Source organism: Danio rerio, chromosome 7, assembly GCF_049306965.1.
Source record: "Danio rerio strain Tuebingen ecotype United States chromosome 7, GRCz12tu, whole genome shotgun sequence".
Lineage (NCBI taxonomy): Eukaryota > Metazoa > Chordata > Actinopteri > Cypriniformes > Danionidae > Danio > Danio rerio.
The window spans coordinates 58594493-58619514 of record NC_133182.1 but is presented as its reverse complement, the minus strand read 5'-3'; the positions used below and the strand labels follow the sequence as shown (position 1 = coordinate 58619514).

At 36.2% G+C, this 25022-nt stretch overlaps 1 protein-coding gene across 7 annotated transcripts in view; it reads right to left on the bottom strand.

Annotated features, from left to right (window-relative positions):
• Positions 1–7292: 7292 nt before the first annotated feature.
• Positions 7293–25022, bottom strand: part of pde5ab (phosphodiesterase 5A, cGMP-specific, b) — a 101663-nt gene continuing 83933 nt past the window's right edge. For 3 of the 7 annotated variants that reach the window (XM_068222294.2, XM_005166563.6, XM_009303486.5), the window contains exons 14-21: positions 21860–21954; positions 21698–21785; positions 17224–17324; positions 17016–17093; positions 16852–16915; positions 12187–12261; positions 11995–12078; positions 7293–8653 (exon numbers count right to left, since the gene is read on the bottom strand). In XM_068222294.2, the coding sequence (XP_068078395.1) occupies positions 8531–8653; positions 11995–12078; positions 12187–12261; positions 16852–16915; positions 17016–17093; positions 17224–17324; positions 21698–21785; positions 21860–21954 (708 nt within the window). In that variant the 3' untranslated portion in view covers positions 7293–8530. Of the gene's footprint in view, positions 8654–11994; positions 12079–12186; positions 12262–16851; positions 16916–17015; positions 17094–17223; positions 17325–19255; positions 20285–20373; positions 20590–21124; positions 21786–21859; positions 21955–25022 lie in introns of those variants that run through there. The other 4 variants (XR_012382425.1, XR_012382426.1, NM_001123260.1 and 1 more) reach the window with 3 other exon arrangements.

Here is a 25022-nt window from a genome sequence, read left to right as displayed (position 1 = left end):
GTTGTTTTTGATTATGACTTCATAAAAAAAAATGTTTAGACGCAGTAAAGCAGGTACTAGGAGAACTTTAAACTACACTGTTCTGAAAGTATATCTAGAAGATAAACATTGCACATGAGATTATAATGTGCTAAAACTGTTAACCAATTTCATGTACAAACCTTTACCCAAATATCTCACCTTCTGTCCTATCAGCTTGTGTATATGGTCACCAGGTACCACAACAAGTCTTTACTATCACAGTTATCTACAGTGTATTCTTTACACAGACTCCACCTACAGGAATCGCTAACATTGTCTGCCTGAACAAACAGTAGTCCCAAAGCTGAAAGAATGATGTAATTATTATAATTTTTTTAGATAACTTTACAACTTTTTACAACTTTACAATTACTTACAAAAATACATCTTATACGTTTCTCTTACCACTCAGTGTTTCCATTATCTGCTTGATAATTGTGTATTATTGATGCTGGACTATTAATAATGATTCTTGTGATTAGTTTGGAAAACAGTGTTTGTAGCTTTAATATATTCTTGTAAACTATTTAAAAATATTGTTTTAAAAGAAGACCCGAAATGTTTTCTGTTTAGTACGGAATAATAGTTTTAATTGCGTAAAAATGACTTGTAAATAAATATTTCTTAGCAAAAATCATTTTAAGCATTAAGAAATATAATATTTAAAAAATTTGATTAGTTACTTTAGATAAATAAAGTGAGTAAACACGTTGCCTTAAATTGTAATAAGTTGACTTAGCTTGGAGTTAAACAAACTCAATTTTTATAATTATGCACATAGTTCACTTAATAATAATAATAATAATAATAATAAGGCTAAGTGTTTAATCACTTTTGAATGTAAAGTCAGCTAATTGTTTATTACCGTGTATAAATGATTGTGATGTGGAAACTGGAATAAACAACTATCACTGCTGTTACACATACACATTCCATTTTAAAATATACTTCAATAGAAAGCAGTCGTTTATGACTGTATAAATATTTGATTTGTATTTATATTTACTGTTTTACTGGCATTTTGATCAAATAACTGTAGCCTTACAGATCATGTATTGTAAGATACTGTTAAAATCAACCATATCTATGGTGGTTACTTTCTGGTATTAATTAGCCGGCCTGTGTATTTCCTGTCAACTGTCAGTGTGTCATTTATTATTATCATTATTATTGGTTCTATCTATTAGTAAAGTCCACATCTTTACATTCTGACAACATTGGTTCTCATTTACTATAGATTGCAATGATTGAAAACTTCTTTTAGTAAGTGGAGTCTTTTTAAGGTGTACTCACACTAGGCACAGTTGTTTTGAACTGTGCTCCCTCCTCCCCTCCCCCCCTCGGCCAGCACTCACATTGCATCTTTTGCCTTCTAAGCCTGAGTGTGCTTATAAGACTGTTCAGTTAAGAGCAGCGCTTTTACTCAGTATAGTGGCGTTTTCTTTACTTGTTTTGTTTTGTATTATTTTAAGTCGTGTGATATGCAGTGACACAGTCAAGTCTTTTGCTGAACAGATCCACCTCTTTTGACGTTCATAAATGTTCATGAAAGTCTTGTGCTGCATTAATTAAGGCTGATTTATACGTCTCCGTCAAGCACATGCGTATGCTCCGGCACAACCTCCGCGCAGTCGCATAGCCCTCGCCATGATGCTGACCCACACCTCTCAAAAAAATTTAACTACACATTTAATAATGATGTGTAACGCAAGCTCCGTGATTGGTCAGCTTGGTAGCTGTGCTGACCATGGTTGGTGCTGAGAACCTAGTTGGAATCCAGCGTCTGAACTCATTCTTCTTTTTTCCTCCACTACATATCAGATTTTGCCTACTCTTCATCACGAGCAACACAAGTAGGAATCATTAATAAGTGTGTTTATTATGTTAAGCGCATTTGAGCATCACATATTATTTGCACTTTTATTGAATGGAAATGTTTCCGATTCAGGTATGCAAATTTGTCTTCAGATGGCGCCTTTATAGCAATGTGCATGCAGTAGATCGCTCCAATTACATTGGGAAAACCGGCGACCGCTGCAAGTTGCGCTTTAATGTTTGCCTAGTCAACTGCATGATATGGAAACCTTATATACCTGCTAGACATGCGGATGATCCCGTCCCATACAGCTGTCATTGCACGGCTCAAAGATACTTTGTAGTGTGCAATTTAACATAATTGCCTCTAGGAGTCGCCAATGGAAATAAAACACACACACACACACAAGAAATGCACGTACGCCAGACATGAAGTTGGCGTGGAGCTGCGCATATTCCCACGTTCATTTCATCGTTAGTAAATCGAAACGTGAGAGTGAAATCTGGCGTACGCAATATTTTTGTGTGTACGCACCGTTGATACATGAGGCCCCAGATGTTTTGTGTTTACCTTATTTTGCTTATAATTAAAGTTGTCGCCATGTGCATGCACCTTTGAATGAGCGAGTTTTAGCTACTTGTACATCAAAGTAATGATTAGAAACAACAAGACACCCGCTAAGAAACTCGATAAAAAGGAACATAACCTACTGCCAGCTAGCGTTTAGTCAAAGTGTTATAGAAGAGCAACTCAAACAGCATGCGGAAGTATAAATGAATGGCTATGCACAAGGCATGCGCCGCTGCTGTGGTTTGACGCAGAAATATAAACCAGCCTTGAGGTGGTTTGCTGAAGGTGCGGTTGATGTGCAGTGAGGGGTTTGTATATTAAATAAACTATGACGGTTTGTGTTCAATGAAAAGTAAGAATGATTAATAAATCCATATGAAACAGTCCCTTAAAAGTGACGTCGCTTCTTTAGTTTCGCACTCAGGTGCATTTTGCACTCACAGTACAAGTATATTTCACAGCAAGAAGGTCGCTGGTTCGAGCTCTGGCTGTGCCAGTTGGCATTTCTGTGTGGAGTTTGACTGTTCTCCCTATGTTTGCATGGGTTTCCCACAGTCCAAAGACGTGCGCTATAGGTGAATTGAAAAAGTTAAATTGGCTATAGTGTATGTATGTGAATGTAAGTGTGTATGGGGGTTTCCTGGTGTTGGGTTGCAGCTGAAAGGGCATCCGCAGCATAAAACATAAAAAGCTGGATAAGTTCCTTCCGCTGTGGCAACCCCGGATTAATAAAGGGACTAAGCCGAAAAGAAAATGAATGAGCTACAAGTATATCACGCCAAAGCCCAATCGAATCGCGCTCTACCACACCTTTTCAACCGAGCCAGGGTGTCCATCTGAACTGTGCCTGGGCCCAATTCGGAGCACTCACACTTGTAAAACAAACCGGGGAAATTGGGTCAAACGTGGATTAGTGAATGTGGAGTCTTATAAGCGCTCATATGCATGAGGTTAGTCATTCGCATAATATACACCCAAACCAGCTCCATAAAAGAGCTTCGCAAAGTGGCCCTCGTCCAGAGAAAGACAATACTGCATTTCCATTGACACGTTGGGAGCACAGAAGAGCGAGCACTTTCAGTTCAATTAGATAGAAATTAAGTGTAATGCTCTTACTGTGTGAATGAGGCGAATCTTCTGGCTAAATGAATTGGAAATGCACCATGCTGCCCTCACATTGTACTAGTGGAATTTGCAATCAGGTCATGCGCCGCAATTTCTTCAATTAGGTGTGCAAGCCTTGTGTGTGTGTGTGTGTATATATATATATATATATATATATATATATATATATATATATATATATATATATATATATATATATATATATATATATATAAACAAATATATATATATATATATTTGTTTATATATATATATATATATATATATATATATATATATATATATATTTGTTTATATATATATATATATATATTTGTTTATATATATATATATATATATATATATTTGTTTATATATATATATATATATATATATATATATATATATATTTGTTTATATATATATATATATATATATATATATATATATATATATATTTGTTTATATATATATATATATATATATATATATATATATATATATATATATATTTGTTTATATATATATATATATATATATATATATATATATATATATATATATATATATATATATATATATATATTTGTTTATATATATATATATATATATATATATATATACAACAGTTCTGTCTGGTTCTTGAATCTGATTGGCTGATAGCTGTGAGATATTTTGCCAGTAACAGCACACAAAGGCCTCTTCACCTTTGTGTATATATTGTAGAGATGCGCGGATGGGCTATTATTTCATCCGCAACCGCATGACGAAATTCATCATCCGTCCGCCATCCATCCGCACTAACATTTTTGACCAATTTTAAAAACCGCACCCGCCCGCCATCTGCTGACTGAGCTCTTTATTTGAATGGCTTATTCCTTTTTTTATTAAATGAATGTTTCTTTATTAATCATTATATAATAGAGAATGACTTTAATGTAGACATGCAGTTAATCCAAACGTGCAAGTCATTAATTGACGATGCTTTGAAGTTACGCTAAAGATTCGAGGACGTGTCTTTTCACTTGATTCGATTCCTCGGTCCTTCAGTCTTTTCCTTGCGTCCTTCCCTCGTAAAGTTATCCCGGTGGGGTGGAAACACGAGGAAAGAAAGCAAGGAAAGGTAACGAGGATGCACAAATAAGAAATGAGAAGCACCCGAACTCTCAGAATATCAGCAGTGAACTCTGTCTCCAATCGGCGCACAGGGACAAAAATAAATAAATAGCCTAAATTAAACGCACTGTACTATACAACTTTTTTTTTTATTGTAGCCTAATAGAAAACGCATTGACACATCATTTCAACATGCTGCTATTTAGCCTACTACTAAATGCCTATATTTCACTTTATTTTTTAGTAAATAGATAGAATAATAAGTCATTTACATTATAGCCTAATAATGTTTACATTTGCAGTTGTCCATAGCAACCCCAAAAACATACCTGCTTGCCTTGCACATCTAATTAATGGGCACAGTTTTTCGACTATTTTTTATTTTTGGCTGTGGATGTTATTGAGCTTGTAGAAATCGGAAACAACACAGTTCTGCGACACAGATGAACCTATATTGATATCTCTATCAGACAATACCTATTTTATATGCCAAAAGAAACAACAGGCAGTAAAAAAAAATATTAACATAAATATCTTAATGTAGGCATAGGCTATAGTCGCATGCTTTGGCAAACAGTTGAAAATGTTTTAATAAAAACGTCATATCGTGCCTAAGCCTTGTAGGCTCAGTCACCCCCACAATTAGAAATTAAATTAGAAAAATAGATATGCCATCCCTCTTTGAGCGAACATATTCTGACCAGGCTAAAGTGCATGTATGACAAGTGCCCCAATAACCCATAGACTTAGGATCATCCCCATTCCCCTCAAACTTGAAGCATAACGAAATACTACGCCATTAAAGTTGCGACAAAGAAATTCTGGCAAAATAACCTTAGCCTCGGAACGTAAAAGCGAGGCCAACATGTCTAGAATAGAATAGGCTAAACCAATATGAACGTAAAATTATCAGCTGACCGAACTCAAAAGTTTATATTGAACATATGTGTAGCCTAAATAACATAGGCTAATTGGTTTAATATGCCTGACCTTAGGTCTAGTTCGATTTTTTTCTTGGCACAATGCAGGAATAAAATAGCATCTGTGTCAGGATTCAGACGGGAGCGCCTGCATAGCCACTATAATGCGCCCTGCTGCACTGAAGGAGCTCTCGCTCGCAGCACTTGTTGCTGAAATGCATAGAATTCTCTTGGAAAGGTGCTGTAGTCGTGGGAATGCCTGCCTTATTTCTCCCAAAAGGAAAGTAGATTTTGCTCTGAATATCCGTCTATACGGAAGTTTGTAGAGGAATACTTCTGTACACTTCATCCAGAATTAGTGTATCCAATTCCTCCTCCCATTCTGTGAAGTCAGTCCTAGGCTTTTTCGTTGGTGCGCCAGCTATGTATATAAAAACAGTACAACCGCCCGCCACCCGCCCGAATTTAATTAAAATATTATTTTTTCGTAACGTCATCCGCCCGATCCGCAGTTTATCCGCGGAGTCCGCGGCTATAACCGCCAACCGCGCATCTCTAATATATTGCCCACATACAAGCAGAGGACGCTCTACAGTTTGACATATTCCTGCTGTTAGGCAACATAATGCACTTTTGAGACTATTTTAGTCGAGAATGTAGTTGTTTAAATTGCAATGATGCAGTTTATTTATGAGGATAGAGCCTATTTTAAAATATTTATAATTTCTGAGAGACAGCGTGTCAGTGTCCATTAGTCAAAGACGGTTGACGTTGTTTATCCTCAAGATGGCGCCAGGACTGCATAATAAGCCCTTGCTTGCATGTTTACTTGAGCACAAACAAGAAGCTGCAAAACTGAAGCGTTAAGGTTTTAAGGTGGACCAGATACAGTCAATAAGAAGCTGGATTCAGTCTCGTCCCTCCTTATCGCAAACACAACAGCAGTCTGGTAGTGATTTAGTGATCTTTTTTCGAGATTAATTATTGTGATATTGTAACAGTAGCTTAATGTTTGATATTTTTTGTGTATAAATGTCATGTCCCCATTTAAAAGGACTTCTTTTGTGGTTGTTTTTCCTTTGAGATGTAAGCACGCATGTATGGGAGTTCAGTTCTGGTGAGCTCTGAGGAGGTTGGTGTCACTCCATCGCTGTATTATTCTTTTGTTTCAATAATGTAACATTTTTTAATCCCTAAAGTCTTCGGGTAAATGCTGGGACACCTGGCACCCGTCACAATACCAACGACGACAGAGAAATACTGTAGACTATAATAGACTGTAAGGAGATATCTCTGTAGACTGATGGCATCTCATGTCACGTTCAGCCTTTTAATCTTAAAATGTGAGCAAAATCAGCTGTTTTATCATCACTTTAGAAATAACGCTATAGAGAGTCATTCAAACACTAGCTCTAAAGTGACGTAGGTAAATTAGTAACAGCTTCTCATGTTCTGACATCAGCTGCAGATGTGAATGGATGGTGGAAGAAAGTAGTTCCTAATACAAAAAAGTTTTTGGACACTCCGTGTTTGATTTTGTTATGTATATACACGATTGTGCAGTCGAACTGTTGTATAAACGCAATATCACACGAGTAGCAGTGCGATATAGCTGTATATCAGCACTGGTGGGACACTAAAGCACTCCGCCTGGGCCTCGCGCCAACGCACGCATCCCATCAGTGCTGATATACAGCCATATCGCACTGCTACTCGTGTGATATTGCGTCTTATTTCTGTTTTGATTTTGGTATATTTAGAATCCAATTTATAATGGAAGGTTTTTTATTAATCATGATCTTCATATGCACATTTCATGCATCATTTGTTTGTAGACGTATTTAGTGGATGAGATGAGAGCCACTGTTTTCTAAAACTGTATGTTCACTATCAGCAGTGTCTGTCTGCGGCACGACATGTTCGGGGCAAAGGTAAGTGCTTATCAAAGAATTCTCATAACTTGTGTTGTCTATGCTATTGTGAGCTAGTTCATGTTATCACTGTGTGTGACCTAAACATCACTGACAGCAGTTTCGGTAAAGTTTGCATTATTCTGAAATGTAGACCCTACTGCTGGTCAACAGGCTTGGCTTTGTTGTTTTAATGAATTGAGTGCTTCTAAACACAATACTTAGCTGCTATTAGTTAATGAAGCTTAAATGAATAGTTTACCAAAAAATCTAAATTTGTCCTTTACTTGTTCCATACCTGTTTCTGTTAACAAAAAAGGTATTTTAAAGAATGCTAGAAGCTGCAGCCATTGACTTCCATAGTATTTGTTTTCCTGTTATGTAATTAATGGCTATGAGTTTCCAGCATTCTTCAAAATATCTTCATTTTTGTTCAACAACAATAAAAAGAATCATTAAAGGTTTAAAACCAACTGAAGGTGAGTAAATGCTGAGCATTTATACATTTTTGGGTGAACTATCTCTCATTTAAATGTTTAAACAACTAAATGGATGCTAGCTCTGGCTATGCTTTGGTTATGATCCAACTAAGTATTATGCAAATAATGTCGGTAACGCTACTTCTGAAATGTTTTCAGACTCAGACAGACTGACAGGTGACATTTCACCAGAGATTCCAGCTTTTGATTCTAACTATAGCATATCAAAATATGTTTCTGTGGTATTAGTCAGCGTGTCACGCATGCTTTGGTAAGAACTTGAACTGAACCTGGAACATTCCTCAAATGGGTCAGGATGGTTTAGTCACAGTTTTAAACATCTATTCATCAGCTGCATTACTCGATCCTTCCATCCTTTGCTTCCCCATCAAGTCTTTTACAGCACTTGTTGTCTTGATTGAAGATGTTACTGTAGTCTGCTGCTACTTTAACCCAACATTAACCTTTTAAAGCCTGCTCCAGTGTGCTGGGTGAAATGCCTGGATCGGTGTCATTACACCCAAGTCATGCAGTCCTTCAGTCTCAGGAAAAGGTGTGTGGAGTGACGAGAATAGTCAAAGGAAGTATGAACAGTTACAGTTCTCCATTTAGCAGCGCTGCTTCCTCTCCTTGTTCAGCAAGAATCTTCCAATTCTGCCTGTTCTTCCGGCAGCCCTCCAGCAGGGGGGAGCAGAACTCAGAGATCCCAGTCAGAGCCTGTGGGACAGGACAGGACAAAAACTATTAGAAGAAGCACATGATAACTAAGGCCATGTCCACACGTCTATGGGTATTTTTAGAAACCCACGTCTAGGGGTATTTTTAGAGAGTTTTCTCAGGTTTCATTTAAAAAATAAATAAGAAAAAATTCTGTCCAAATGAATTAAGCACTGATGTACAGAGGGGCAAAAAAGTATTTAGTCAGCCACCAATTGTGCAAATTCATCCACTTAAAAAGATGCAAGAGGTCTGTAATTTTAATAGGTATACCTCAACTACGAGAGACAAAATTAGAAAGAACAATCCAGAAAATCACATTGTAGAATTTTTAATGAATGAATTGGTAAATTCTTTGGTAAATTAAGTATTTGGCTCTTACACACTTCTAACTCATTCAAGAGGCTCATCTGTCCTCTACTCATTACATGTACTAATGGCATCTGTTTGAATTCATTATCAGTCTAAAAGACACCGGTCTACAACCTCAAACACTCACACTCCAAACTCCACATTGACCAAGACCACAGGTGTCAAACTCAGTTCCAAAAGGGTCGCAGCTCTGCACAGTTTAGTTCCAACCCTAATTAAACACACCTGATCAAACTAATTGAGTCCTTCAGGCTTGTTTGAAACCTACAGGTAAGTGTGTTGGAGCAGGGTTGGAACTAAACTGTGCAGGGCTTCGGCCCTCCAGGAATTGAGTTTGACAGCCCTGGCCAAGACCAAAGATATGTCAAAGGACGCCAGAAACAAAATTGTAGACCTAAAAAGGCTGGAAAAACTGAATCTGCAACAGGTAAGCAGCTTGGTGTGAAGAAATCAACTGTGGGAGAACTTATTAGAAAATGGAAGACAGACAAGACCACTGTTAATCTAGGGCTCCACTCAAGATCTCACCCCAAGGGGTCAAAATGATCACAAGAACTTTGAGCAAAAATCCCAGAACCACTTGGACCTAGTGAGTGACTTGCAGAGAGCTGGGACCAAAGTAACAAAGACTACTATCAGTAACACACTGCTGGGTGAATGTCAGATGGTCAAAACTCAACTTGTTGTGTTTGGAGGAGCAAGAATGCCTAGTTGCATCCAAAGAACACCATACCTACTGTGAAGCATGGGGGTGGAAACATACTTAGGGGCTGTTTTTCTGTAGAGGGACCAGGATGACTGATCTGGGCCATGTATGATGAGATTTTGAGTAAAACCTTCTTCTATTAGCAAGGGCATTGAAGATGAAACATGGCTGGCTATTTCAGCATGACAATGATTCTAAACACACCACCCGGGCATGAGGGAGTGGCTTTGTACAAAGCGTTTCAAAGTCCTGGAGTGGACTAGCCAGTCTCCAGATCTCAATCCCATCATAAAACTTTGAAGGGAGTTGAAAGTCCATGTTGCCCAGCCACAAAACTTCACTGCTCTAGAGGAGATCTGCATGGAGGCATCTTGTGAAGACTTACAGAAAACATTTGGCCTCTGTCATTGCCAGCAAAGGGTATATAACAAAGTACCGAGATGAAATTTTGTCATTGACCAAATACATATTTTCCACCATAACTTGCAAATAAATTCTTTAAATATTCGGATTTTTCTTGATTGCTCTTTCTTATTTTGTCTCTCAAAGTTGAGGTATACATGTGATGAAAATTAAAGACCTCAGGCATCTTTTTAAGTGGGAGAACTTGCACAATTGGTGGCTGACTAAATACTTTTTTGCCCTACTGCATGTTAAGGGCATGCTGAACCAACAGGCGAAGATAATGACACTTATGCTGAGTTCACACCAAACAATGAACTAAGTATATTTCGCGAGTGAAATGCAAACAAAGACAGATTACCATCTTGCAGTCAAACTATGCTGAATACGCTCTAAGTTTGCTGTGAACGTGCAAGATTTGCCTCTCACATCATCCATGTTTGATGTGAACTCAGCCATGTTGGCCAATCAGAAAGGAGAAAACAGCATGCACGCTGACATCATGAGGCCAAAACTAAGGTTGTAGTGTTCACACGGCCACACTAGGAAAAAAAAAGTTTGTTTTAATCATGAAAGATACTTTATGTGTGTGGCTTATATGCACTCTAAAAATGCTGGGTTATATTAGAATAAACTGCAGGGTAATTTCCCCCCTAAATTTGGGTATAAATAACCCAGCATTTTTAGAATGCAGAAATAAAGTTATAAACAAAATTATTAGTCCAGCTGTGAAATTTGTATTACTTTTTCACATGTTTGCTCTGTGACATTTAACAGAGCAAGGGCATTTTCACTATATTTCCTGCTATATTTCTCTTCTTAAATATAATTTATTTTAGTTTGGCTGGAATACAAAAAAAATACTAACTGCTAAGGTCAATATTACTAGCCCCCTTAATATTTTATTATTATAAATAATTGAATAATAATACAGCACAAACTAATGATTTGCTTTACTTACTCGCAGGGCTGTTTATATCGAAGTTGATATTTAACTGCACCCTATTGGTTTCATAACATCTCATTTTTACAAGGTGGGTCGTTAGCCCAACGCTCAACCCCCAACCGGGAGGACCAGGACATACACATACACTATGGACAATGTAGCTTGCTCAATTCACCTAGCGCATGTCTTTGGACTAGTGGGGAAACCAGAGCACACCCAGTACCGGTCCGGGAGAACATGCAAACTCCATACAGAAATGCCAACTGACTCAGCCATGGTGCGAACCAGTGACCTTGTTGCTGTGAGGCGACAGTGCTACCCACTGCGCCAGCATGCTGCAAGTGACTAGCCAAGTTAACCTAACCCTGTTAAGACAGCACTTTATGCTAAAAACTCATTTTATGCAAAATAACTAGTAAAATACTATGGAATGTCATCAAGGGAAAGACAAAAGAAATAATTTAGTTATTTAAATTACTGCATTTAAAGAAATATGCAAACAAAAGCTAAAAGTGCTGCGAAATATTTGAAAAATAGTAACAATTTCATAGGAGAGCTAATAAATTTGTATATATTACATTTACTTCGCAATCTGTACCATAACCTGACAGGTGGGTTTTTTGTAGAATTATTATTAGTGTTTTTTATTTAGTTCTTATTTTGATATTATTATTATAATATCAAAACAATCTAAGGGGTATTCTAATTGAAGTCTCAAAAACAGGTGACACTTATTTTCTGTAAAAGGATTTAAGTTTAAAACCTACACCAAAACGTGGCAAAATTACATTTCACCTCAGGTAGCCAACAGGAAGTGGCACTTGAAACTCAGATCAGTAGGTGAGGCAGTATTTGTTTTTGCTAGAAGGTTCGTTTACAATGAAAACAGAATAAATACGAGCAGAGAACATGTACCTCATATAACTGTGTACAAATGGCATCAATAAATGACACTTGCATGCTGGGAATTTTATCCTGTTTCTCCCTGTTCATCAGATCCTAGGAAAGAGTAAAGTTACTAGTTAGTCATTTTCACAGTTACTGGCCTGTTTCTAAGCACAAGTCTTCATAAAACTCAATAAATCTTTCTATAATACAAGAGCTTACAATAGGTTCAATGTTTAGCTCTCTCCGCTCCTTATCGCCTTGCTCAAAGAACTCCGTGGCAACCAGTTCTGCTATCTGCCGAGACACAAATAAATGTTAATTATTGGTTATTTTTGGTATTTTTTGGGATTCACAACTTTTTAACTATTTAACATTATCTTCACATCAAATGATCAATTACATGACACTTTCCTGTGTGGTTTAAATTAAATTTCTCCACCATTCACTCACAGGTTTGCTTATTTATGGCATTTGTGCATAGTCTGGTTAGAATGTTCCCATGTGAAAGATTTAATAATAATAATAATAGCTTACATTTATGTAGTGCTTTTCTGGACACTCAAAGTGCTTTACATATTTATGAAGCATCCACCTGGATGACCCGATGGCATCCATATTGCGCCAGACCACACACCATACACCAGGGGCCTAATGTATTAACGCTGCGTATGCGCAAAAACTTTGCATAAGCCAGGTTTTATGCTCACGTTTGGATTTACTAACGATTAAATGAACACAAGAATGTGTGTTAGACCACGCCAACTTCATGTCTGGCAAACTTGCATTTCTTTTGTGTGTTTGTTTTATTTCTTTTGGCGACTCCTAGATGCATTTATGTTAAATTGCACACTACAAAGTATCGCACCAACAAATGTGAAAAACATTGCTATTCATTTATAATTAATACACAAGGGTTAGCTCACCATGGTTGTATTGTAATAACATGCATATTTTGTAAAGCTGCTTTGGAACAATAATTATCATGACCAGCCCCATACAAACAAACTTGAAATTAATTGAATTGAATATCCTGCTGTCTGTGTAACAACAGCATGTGAATCAACATGTATGCTAATGTAATAATTGAATAATGTTCATTTCTAACCAGCCACAAAACAAAAAACAAAAGCACAGTGTGTCATTTTCAACAACCGCATGCATGTATTTGCTGTAAATAATAAGCCTGTTTATAGGTCATCAGTTGCGTCACTCTAGATTATAGAGTGATCCTGGATGTTTTATGAGAGGGTGAAGTCTGAATTGTGACCATTCTAGTTGGGCTGAGAAGAGCTGCAGCTGGACCTTCACCCTCAACTAATTAGCAAACAAGCTTGTTAATTACCGAAGACAAAGCGAACATTCATGGAAATGAGTGAGAGGAGATAGTCATGATGTCATATAACAGAAGATTTAAGCTGCAGAGTTTAAGCTTGCAAAATTCTGTCATACTGCGCTGCGAAATGGGGCGGGATTAAACAAGATGATTAGACATTAAAAAAAGCGAGTGATTGGTGCATGTTGTAAATTCATGTACTATGAGGTAATGTTTTGATCCTCAATTGGTCTCACGCAGTCATGTGATGCGATTTCGCAGGTCAGAGTTCACCAAGCTTGAACTTTCCAACACAGCGAACTGCAAAACTTGACGCATTGCCTTGAGTTTCCGGTCTGACGCATTCGCGTGTGTATGAAAAGAAGTCTATGGGGAGAATGGTGAAGTGTGACCACAGCTTTACAGGACATATACAGAATACAGAATGTGTTTTTAAAATTTCCAAAGCAATGAAATATTTTATACTAATAACGTTTAAATATTTTGTAAACTCAACTTGAAATGAAGATAGTTAATTATTACTCACCTTCAGTTGTACTAATTCCCTGAGAACTTTGTTCATTTTTCGAACACAAATTAAGACATTTATTGAAATCCAAACGCTCAATGACCCTTCATATTCAGCAATGGTACCAATAAAGCAACCAAAAACATTGTTAAAACCTTCTTTGTGACTTCAGTGGTTCAACTGTAATCATATGAAGCTCAATGAATACTTTTGTGCACCAAAACAACTGTAAAAACAACATTGTTTCATAAAGGGCTCTATTTTAGCAATCTAGGCGCAAGGTGTAACGCGCATGGCACAAAAGCCTTAAGGGCATGTCTGAATCCACTTTTGCTATTTTAAGGATGGAAAAATACGATCTAACAGGGTTTTGCTTATTCTCTTAATGAGTTATGGGTGTGTTTTGAGCATAAAGTGCATTAAACCAATGAGAGTCTCAACTCCCATTCCCTAAGAGTCCAATTGTGTCAATTGTGTATTTATTTGTTTATTTATTTATATATTTTATTTATTTTACATTTACTGTGTTATTTAATAACTATATTGTTTTTATGGTCATTGTCTTAGTTGTGAAAAAGAAGAACAGTATATTACTTATTTTTGTATGTACATGATATTGTGTCTGCACAAAATATATTTGGTAAAAAAAAACAAAAAAACGAGTCAGCTGCGTTGCGCCATGTTGCATTTGCTATTTACATGATAGACTTTGTAAAAGGAAAAACTAAATGCTTTACTAGAAAGAAAACCGTTCAACAGACCATCTGCAGCGCCAGGATAAAGAATAAGCCTCCTCCATTCAGCCTCTTTACTTTTAATCTTTACTTCACTCCTTTACTTTCGTGGTTTAAGGAAACGTTGTTGTACGCACTCCACTGAAGACATCCATTAGCCTACATTTGTAATTGTGTTTGTTAAGCACAAAGATTTGTTTCAAAACAACTTAAAAGTTCAGTTTTAATTTCCAGCAAACAAATAAATGAACAATAATAATGAAATGTTGTCAAACAACTGAGTTATATCCAAACACACATCCTGTTCTTATGCTCCGTATGGTGATGCATACATCTCCAAAGCCCGACAGGACAAATCTAAACTTGTTTTTATTAAAACAAATATAAATATGCATATAATATATAATACTGTTAATAATAATTGCATTATACAAATGCAGATTTTCATGAATAAACTGAAAAAAGCCCCACAGAGATGAAGAAGGTATGGATGTAGTGATTTTTATATTTATGTAGAAAATAATAATTTTTGTGACATTTTAATCGTTTAATTTTGTTTTCCAATGTAAAGATATTTGTGAACTGCTGTACATCCTGTGTGTATTAATCAATGTGTAAGTGTTTGAACCCACACAGACACATAACTTGCTCTTCAGCTGGTCTATAGCAAAGTCTATTTTAGTTCCTCAAAACTAAACTAAACATAACAACGCACCAACAATGTGCCTTAAAGGCTGATTAATACTTCTGCGTCAAGCGCACACGTATGCTACGGCGCAGCCTACGCGTTGACGCATAGCCCTACGCCGTGGCTGTCGCTGACGTGCACCTCTCAAAAAATTTAACCACACGTTGCACCGACGCGTAGCGCAAGCTCTGTGATTGGTCGGCTGGGTAGTGCTGATGAGTCTGGGCGGCACCAAAAGTGGCGCGAGCTCAATGGAGCGATTGTTTACAAGTGTGGAGTCCCGTAAAGTTGTTGCACGTCCGCCGGTTCCTGCCTCAAAATGAGCGAGTTTGAGCAACTTGTACATTCAGAAAGCGTTCAGAAAAAAACAAAACACGAGCGAAGAAACTCGACACAGAGGAACATTAACACATCACTGCCAACTAGTGTTAATGCAGACCAACAGAGAGCACAGAAGTATAAATGTATAAACCAGGCTAAAATGTACATTTTAATTTGTCTTAAAAAAAAAAAAAAAGATCTCAGGACACTGGAACAACACAAGGGTGAGTAATTAATAACAGAATTTTCATTTCTCAGTAAACTAGTAGCTGGATGTCAAAATACATGATATTCACTGAATAATGCTCAATTTAATGAAATATAAAGTGTTTTAGAAGAATATAAATAGAAATGTATATAGTTTTGTTTTATTATAAGTTATAAAGTTTTTTTATTACTATAATTATAAATGGAGTATATAAATCTATAAACACGAGCGAAGAAACTCGACACAGAGGAACATTAACACATCACTGCCAACTAGTGTTAATGCAGACCAACAGAGAGCACAGAAGTATAAATGTATAAACCAGGCTTAACACACCTCCTTTGTAGACCAGCATGACCATGAGTCCACAAAGTGACTCAACTGGATTAGCTATTTAAACAACGTGGTGCAAAACGTGAAAATTAAAGTTGCGCTGGTCTAAAAATAGCAACAAATCACGCCAAACAAGTCTTGCGCATTATTTTTCTGGTGTGTATGATAAAGCCAAATGTTTTTGCTTCTGTTTACTGCAGGGAATACCACATTATGCCATTTATGCCATTAGAGTCAGCAATGCAACATGCATTGTATTGCCGATAGTAAACATAATGCCGGACGTGATGCAGAGAAAACAAAGTCATGTTCAAAGTAGTGTTTTTGGAGCTTTGATTGATTACACTTGGACCCTTGAAGTCACACAGAATATTTTGATCGTGTTTTTGGTTTCGTTTTCTGAAATTTGAACGTCTTGTTTGCTGTATATGGAGGATGAGAGAGCTCTCGAATTTCATCTAATACATTTTAATTTGTCTTAAAAAAATTAAATAAATAAGATCTCAGGACACTGGAACAACACAAGGGTTGAGTAATTAATAACAGAATTTTCATTTCTCAGTAAACTAGTAGCTGGATGTCAAAATACATATAAACTGATATTCACTGAATAATGCTCTATTTAATTAAATATAAAGTGTTTTAGAAGAATATAAATAGAAATGTATATAGTTTTGTTTTATTATAAGTTATAAAGTTTTTTTTTATTACTATAATTATAAATAGAGTATATAAATCTATAAACATGTGTAGCTTTACCTTCTTCTGAACTGGCCATGGTTTTGTAATAGCAGATATATCGCATGCTGTCATCAGCATCGACCTACAGAAAATCATAACACCATAATTAGGAAATATATATATATATATATATATGCAGTGAGCTAAACAATAGCACATTACATTATTGACTGAATGCTCACCTTAATAGATCCCTGTGGCAATCATCTTCCCATTCAAACTGACTGTTCTTAGCTAGCTCGAAGAATTCTGTTCTTTTTCTGCAGACAGACAGCATTATGAACAGACAACAAAAAATGGATTATAATCAGCTCAAGTGTGCTCAAATAATAACTCTCTTTACAGGGTCCCTCAAAGAGCTTCCGGCTGTGCATGACATCTGGTACCTACTTCATGTAGACAGCCAGGTCAGTGGCCAAAATAGCCTTCTCAATCATCTTCAGTGTCGCCTTGTACTCATCCAGGGAAAGACCACTCAGAATCTGATTACCCTGAGAGAGAAATATATTCTGTCTATAATATTATGTAAATGAAGGAAGGTTCAATATGACCATAAAACACTACAGGTTGTTTTCATGCTGGCCTTTTATATGAACGATGTGGTTTCTTGCTGTGAAACATGAATTAGGTCAACATTATGTCAGCAGATGGGGCTTTTAAATTGACACCATTATGATGGATAGATTTTAGATCAAGACTATAGATTATATTGATCTGGCCATATAACGTTTCGTTGCATGACACATTGATGTTACACTACAGAATAACTTTGTCTGCATTTAGGAAGTTGAGGATTAACTCTCTATTTAAAGTGTTAATTCATCCACAAAATCTTTTAACCACTTACCCTAATGTTTTACATATCACAAGACCCTTTGTTCTCATTAAAGAAATTAAGATATTTTAGATGACGATATACACTCACTGGCCACTTTATTAGGTACACCTTACCAGGTTGGACCCACCTTTTGCCTTCAGAACTGCTTTAAATCTCGTGGCATAGATTCACCATATCTCAATCTAAGAGAGCACCTTTGGGATGTAGTGGAATGTGAGATTCATAACATGAATGTGCAGCTGACAAATCTGCAGCAACTGCGTGATGCTCAAGTCAATATGAACCAAAAATCTCTGAACAATATTTTCAGTACCTTGTTGAATCTATGCCATGAAGGATAAAGGCAGTTCTGAAGGCAAAAGGGGGCCCAACCCGAAACCAGTAAGGTGTATCTAATAAAGTGGCCAGTGAGTGTACATCTATTTTGGGACTGTTATTTTGAGTATCGCTAATGTAACGGACATGAAGTAACTTATCTAATCAAAGTTCCTCCAAACACAGGAAATACGAATTATACATTTGTTCAACATAAAACTCAGAAGCAAACTAGGTTACCCTGGGTCAAAGTTCACTAAAATTTACAACCTTTCCAAAAAAAGGTAAAAGAGAGCTTTTTATTCTATGGACAAATCCTAGGGTTGTACACGGACAAGAAAAAAACATTTCTGGAGAACCTGATATACAAAGAACAATTAAATACATGGCACATATATTGACGGTATTAAAGAAATAGCATGTCTCTTTAAAAATACATAGTTGATCACTCTTGCCTGTACAGTAAAGTAGTTTAATACTTGAGATAGGTCAGTATTCAAATTCCCATCCTTTAGTAGTACAAGCAATGGTTTTTTTGAACAAAAGCTACATTGCAGGGCAAATCATCACCTTGGAATTATAAGGTTCTATCTGCGCTCTGAACAATTTTGAGATATTGAGCTTTGTATTCCATATAGTAAACAAAATGTGTGTAACAATTGTTTTTTTTTAATAAAAAGTCTTAAAATGTAAACAACTTACAAAAAAACATCCCATAATGTAAATAAGTTGTTATTTAATAAGAATGTCAATAACTCAATTTTGACAAAAATGTCAGAGAGAACCTTATACTTCTAAGATGATGAAGTGATGAACACTGATGATGTCAGAATGTTGCTATGACAATGAGAAAAGCAAGGCGTTCTTATTAAATTTGCTGAATGTGAAAGATGATGATTATTCCCTAATATAAATGTGCCCTAAAGAGTTTTTTTTTCTGAGCAAAATCATAATGCTTATATATGAAATCTGATTTTCTAATGCAGGAGTAAATAACTCTTATCAGGAGTAGAGTCAGAGGTCATCACATTACAGGTTTACTATTGAAGTTATTTATTAATACTATTAACAAAATGACACTTCCGCTGAACTGCTATGCTATTATAAATTTACCACATTTAAAAGCTGGTTTGTTAAATATTAATGCTCTTCTCAGCCTGACTGAGATATGATATAAAGTGGGTTTCACACCAGACATAAGTTGATTTTACCAGGGGAGTTTGTTTTCAAGGGAGTTTCAGTGTTTGCCTGCTGCTCCTGACAGCGCTTGCATTTAAACGGCCTTTCATTTTGTTATATGCTTGAAAAACTAAATGAATGCCTCACAAAAGTGGTTATTATTAACAATAATTTGCTAATTATTAATATTATCAAATTTTTCACAATTTGATTTATATTTGATAATTATAAATGTTTTCTATTTTACTAAAGTACGTGTACAAGCATACAAAATCTCATAACATAAACTTCAAATTTTAAACAGGCAGGCAAAATTAGTAAAAAAAAAAACATTTGCAAAAGCCGACTTTATAAAATGAGTGCTTTACAATAAATACTTTGAATAGGGTTACCTTTAAAAAGTTTATTTTAAACTTAAGCTGAGCAGAAATCCCTAAAATTTCTTTAAAATCTAAGCTTTAAACTTCCTGTTTGGTCTTCAATTAATCAATTATAGAAGGTTAGCATGTTTTTTTTTTTTTTTCTTTGATATACTCAGATATACTGTCTAGTAAAAGCCAGCACTAATATTTTATTACTCCAGATTATTTATTGTCATTTTGATAAAAAGGGAAATGCATTAATTTAAAAGTTTGCTTTCTAACATGACACGTAATTTCTGCATGCTTATAACAACTGTCATTGTTTCAGTTCGACTTAAACCATGTATTTTCTAGAGGTGGATACCTCTCAGTGGTGGACATTTTGATAACTCGGTGTGTAGGTTATTTGATTTGGTTGGATGCGGTCTTGGTTATGAAAGGAAAGGATTGCGTAGGCGGCCAACGCAGCGGTTCAGTTACGAATCCATTTAACATAGTTCCGCCTATCCCGGCTTTTCTTCATAACAAATTTATCTGTTGTTCTATGATGCACTTAGTTAACTTACCTTTTACTAGATTGTTATCTTGGTAGAGCTAAAATAAGGAATTGTGCCGGCAAATGAGAACTTTCCCGGGTAAAAAACTAAAAAAAAATTTTTCCCCCAATTTCTGTTTAACGGGAGAGAAGATTTTTTTCCATCACATTTATAAACATAATAGTTTTAATAACTCATTTCTAATAACTGATTTATTTTATCTTTGCCATGATGACAGTAAATAATATTTGACTAGATATTTTTTTCATGACACTTATGTACAGCTTAAAGTGACATTTAAAGGCTTGACTAGGTAATTAGGTTAACTAGGCAGGTTAGGGTAATTAGGCAAGTTATATAGGCAAGTTGTATAACAGTGGTTTGTTCTGTAGACTATAAAAACAAAAATTAGCTTAAGGGGCAAATAATTTTGTCCCTAAAATGGTTTTTAAAAAAAATTAAAAACTGCTTTTATTCTAGCCAAAATAAAACAAATAAGACTTTCTCCAGAAGAAAAAATATCAGACTGTCACCGACTCGGTCCCAGTCACTCCCCTCGCTGGCCAGCAGAGGCCGCCATCTCCGGACTTCTAGCATTACATCATCCACTTACGCTGATTGTGCACACACCTGTCCTGAATCTAGATAACGACCCACGTACCCTATTTAAGCCGCACTCAAACACTCGTTCAGTGCGAAGTCTTGTTTAGCCCTGGCCAGCATTTCTGAGCGTTATTCCCTGCCTGATTCCTCGTGTATTACTCCAGCCTGTTTCTGACTCTGCTTCGCCTTCTGCCTGCCCACGACCCACGCCTGATACACGGACTCTGATACTCGCTGCCTGCTCACGAACCACGCCTGATATTCGGACTTTGATACTCGCTGCCTGCCCTCGACCAATGCCTGGTAAACCCCTCTGTGTCTATTCACCGTCAGTCTTGATACTTCACAGACTAGTGTTGATGTGTGTTTGCACTTTAGTGCATATTGTGTGTTTGAGTGAAAGCTTGACTAATAAATACTGCATAATGGATCCCTCCGTGTCAGTCTCCTCGTTACACAGACATACTCTGAACATATCTTTGCCCTGTTAAACATCATTTAGGAAATATTTAAAAAAGAAGAAACAATTCAAAGGGGGACAAAAAATTCTGACTTCAACTGTATATATATTGTCTACAGAACCAACCATCATTACACATTAAGTTGCCTAATTACTCTAACCTGCCTAGTTAACCTAGTTAAGCCTTTAAATGTCACTTTAAGCTGTATAGAAGTGTCCTGAAAAATATCTAGTCAAATATTATTTACTGTCATCATGGAAAAGATAAAATAAATCAGTTATTAGAATTGAGTTATTAAAACTATTATGTTTAGAAATGTGTTGAAAGAATCTTCTCCCCATTAAACAGAAATTTGGGAAACAAACAAACAGGGGGCTAATAATTCTGACTTCAACTGTATATAGTCTTGGTAATGTAGGTCAGTACATTCATGGATTTTGTAGATGCTGTCAATGATTTTCTATTAAAACAAAATATTTAATCTACCCAGTCTTTTGTTTATTAGATACTATTATTTTCCCTAACATTGCATAATCAGTAAATCTATCAGTCTGTCTATAAACTACTTACAGGGCTGTTGAGAATCATGAGACACTGGTCAAAGTGGTGATGCTCCATTGTGGAGTGGCAGTACAGTTGGGCCAGTGGATGGTCACTTCTGTTGAAACAAGAGGCTTATTTTTACATACAGAAATAACACATCTGGCACATCAAACTAGTGTCAGCACAAACCTTTTTATGTAAGAGTTGTTGACCCCTCGGTGGTCCAAATCATGACTCAATGTTGCAATCATTAAAGCTAAAGTCTCCAAATCACTCAGATTATTCTGTTAATTAAAACACAATATTTTGGTTAAACATATGCCGGAACAGCCATTACACCAAATCCTCTGATAAATTCAATACATTTAAAAATTATTACAAGACAAGACTGCAAAGAGGATAATCGTAAAACTCTATTTTAAGGTGTCCTTGTTGCATTTGTTCCATGTAATTACCATAGTTACAACTAATTAAACATAATTACATGCAATTCAATCTAAACATCACCGACATTCTAGTTACACCCATATAGTAAGCACATGAGTAAGACAGGGGTGTTCATAAGACTGTCATGAAACTTTTAAAATCTTGACATGTCATGGATGTCATGAATGCGATTTTTTGCATGCTTATGACAATGATGCTTATAAAGTATAATTTGTTCAGTTATGCCATTTTAGATGACAGCTTGACAAACAAATGCATCATAACCAGTCTTCATCTTTGTCATGACAACTTAATATTACCAAGACAACATACCTTGTCATAAATCTGTCATAAACAGGATTGTCATGATGCATTATAATTGTGTCATGAATATTTTTCGAATCTCATTTTCAGTGGATAATTTTAACAGCGTCATTAATATTGCATAATATTTTTTTATAAAATAAAAATAATGAGGGTGTTATAAAAGTCATCATATATATATATATATTCATATTTCTAATGGTCCTATGAAAACCATTTTTATGACTGATTTATGACAAGTTTTGTTGTCTAGTCATTGCAAGTTGTCATGAAAAAAGACAAAAACAGGTTGTGATGTATTTGTTTGTCAAGTTGTCATAACAAGCAAGGCCATTTTTGCATTTAAATGTCATAACCGAAGGGATGAGACTAAGGGCTCTTTTTTAACAATCTAGGCGCGAAGTCTAAATCGCATGGCGCAAAAGCATTAAGGGCGTGTCCAGCGCATGGTCTTACTCTCTTAATGAGTTATGGGTTTGTTTTGAGTATAACGTGCATTAAACCAATCAGAATCTCATCTCACATTCTCTTTAAGAGTCAGTTGCGTCGTGCCATGACACATTTTCTATTTACATGGGAAACGAGCCTCCTCCATTGAGCCTCTTTACTTTTACTCTTTACTTTACTCCTTTACTTTCACGCATAAGGAAACAATGTTGTATGCACTCCACTGAAGACATCCATTAGTCTACACATTTAATTTTGTTCAGTAAGTGCAAGGATTTGTTTTAAAACTATTTTCAAATTCAGTTCTAATTTTCAGCAAACGAATAAATGAACAATATTAATGAAATGTGGTAAAAAACTGAGCAATTTCCAAACATAAGTCCTATTCTTATGCCCCAAATGGTGATATATACATCTCCAAAACCCAACAGGCGGACAAATCTAAGCTTGTTTTTATTAAAACAAATATAAATTCGCATATAATAAATAATACTGCTAATAATAATAATAACATTATACAAATGCAAATTGTCATAAATAAACTGAAAAAGCCCCCCAACATGAAGAGGGCATGGAGGCAGAGGTTTTTATATTTATGTAGTAAATACTAATTTTTGTAATATTTTAATCCTTTAATTTTTATCATATGTAAAGATAGTTGTGTATTGCTGTACATCCTGTGTATTGAACAATGTGTAAGCGTTTGAAACCACATAGGCGCATAACTAACTCATTCTGCTCTGGTCAATGGCGCAGTTTCAAAATAGCAATGCGCCAACAATGTGCCTTAACACACCACCTTTATAGACCAGCACACCAAACGGATTTGCTATTTAAACGATGTGGTGCAAAACGTGAAAATTACTGTTTCGCTGTTCTGAAAATAGCAATAAATCATTTCCTACACATCTTGCACCGGGTGTATGATAGGGCCCTTAATGACAGTTGTTATAAGTATGCACAAAATCTCATACACATTCATGACACATGTCATGCCATTATTATAAAGCTTTAATGGCAGTCTTATGAACACCCCATCAAGTAAACTGTTACCAGTATGGGTAACACTTTAATATTACTCAGCAGATACATAAATTGCTACACTGTAACAAGAACACTTTAAAATAATGTGTTCCCCAAAAAATCCATGCCATCCAAAAACAAATTCATATATGTATGTCTAATTAGAAGTCATCTGGAATGCCAAAACAAGGCTTTACTTATGCACTTACCAGCCTCGTTATTAGGTACTACTGTCTAACTACACATTAACACAAATGGTCAAGATGATCTGCTGCAGTTCAAACCGAGCATCAGAATGTGAAAGAAAGGTGATTTAAGTGATTTTGAACGTTGGTTTGAACATGGTTGTTGGTGCCAGCTGGGTATTTCAGAAACTGCTGATCTACTGGGATTTTCACGCACAACCATTTCTAGGATTTACTGAGAATGGTCTGACCAAGAGAAAAAGGCAACAGAAACTCAAATAACCACTCGTTGCAACTGAGGTATGCAGAAGAGCATCTCTGAATGCAAAACACACCCAATCTTGAGGCGGATGAGCTACAGCAGCAGAAGATCACACCGGGTGCCACTCCTGTCAGCCAAGAACAGGAAACTGAGGCTACAATTCATACAGGCTATCAAAATTGGACAATAGAAAATTGGAAAAACTTTGCCTGGTCTGATGAGTCTCGATTTCTTCTGCAGGATTTGGATGGTAAAGTCAGAATTTGGCGTCAATAACATGAAAGCATGGATCCATCCTGCCTTGTATCAATGGTTCAGGCTGGTGGTGGTGGTGTAATGGTGTAGGGGATATTTTCTTGGCACACTATGGGCCTATTAGTACCAATTGAGCATTGTGTCAATGTCACAGCCTACCTGAGTATTGTTTCTGACCATGTCCATCCCTTTATGGCCAGTGTACCCATCTTCTGATGGCTACTTCCAACAGGATAACGCGCCATATCATAAACCATGAATCATCTCAGACTGGTTTCTTGAACATTACAATGAGTTCAATGTACTCAAATGGCCTCAGTCACCAGTTCTCAATCCAATAAAGCACCTTTGGGATATGGTGGAATGGGAGATTCGCATCATGGATGTGCCGCAAACAAATCTGCAGCAACTGCGTGATGCTATCACAGAT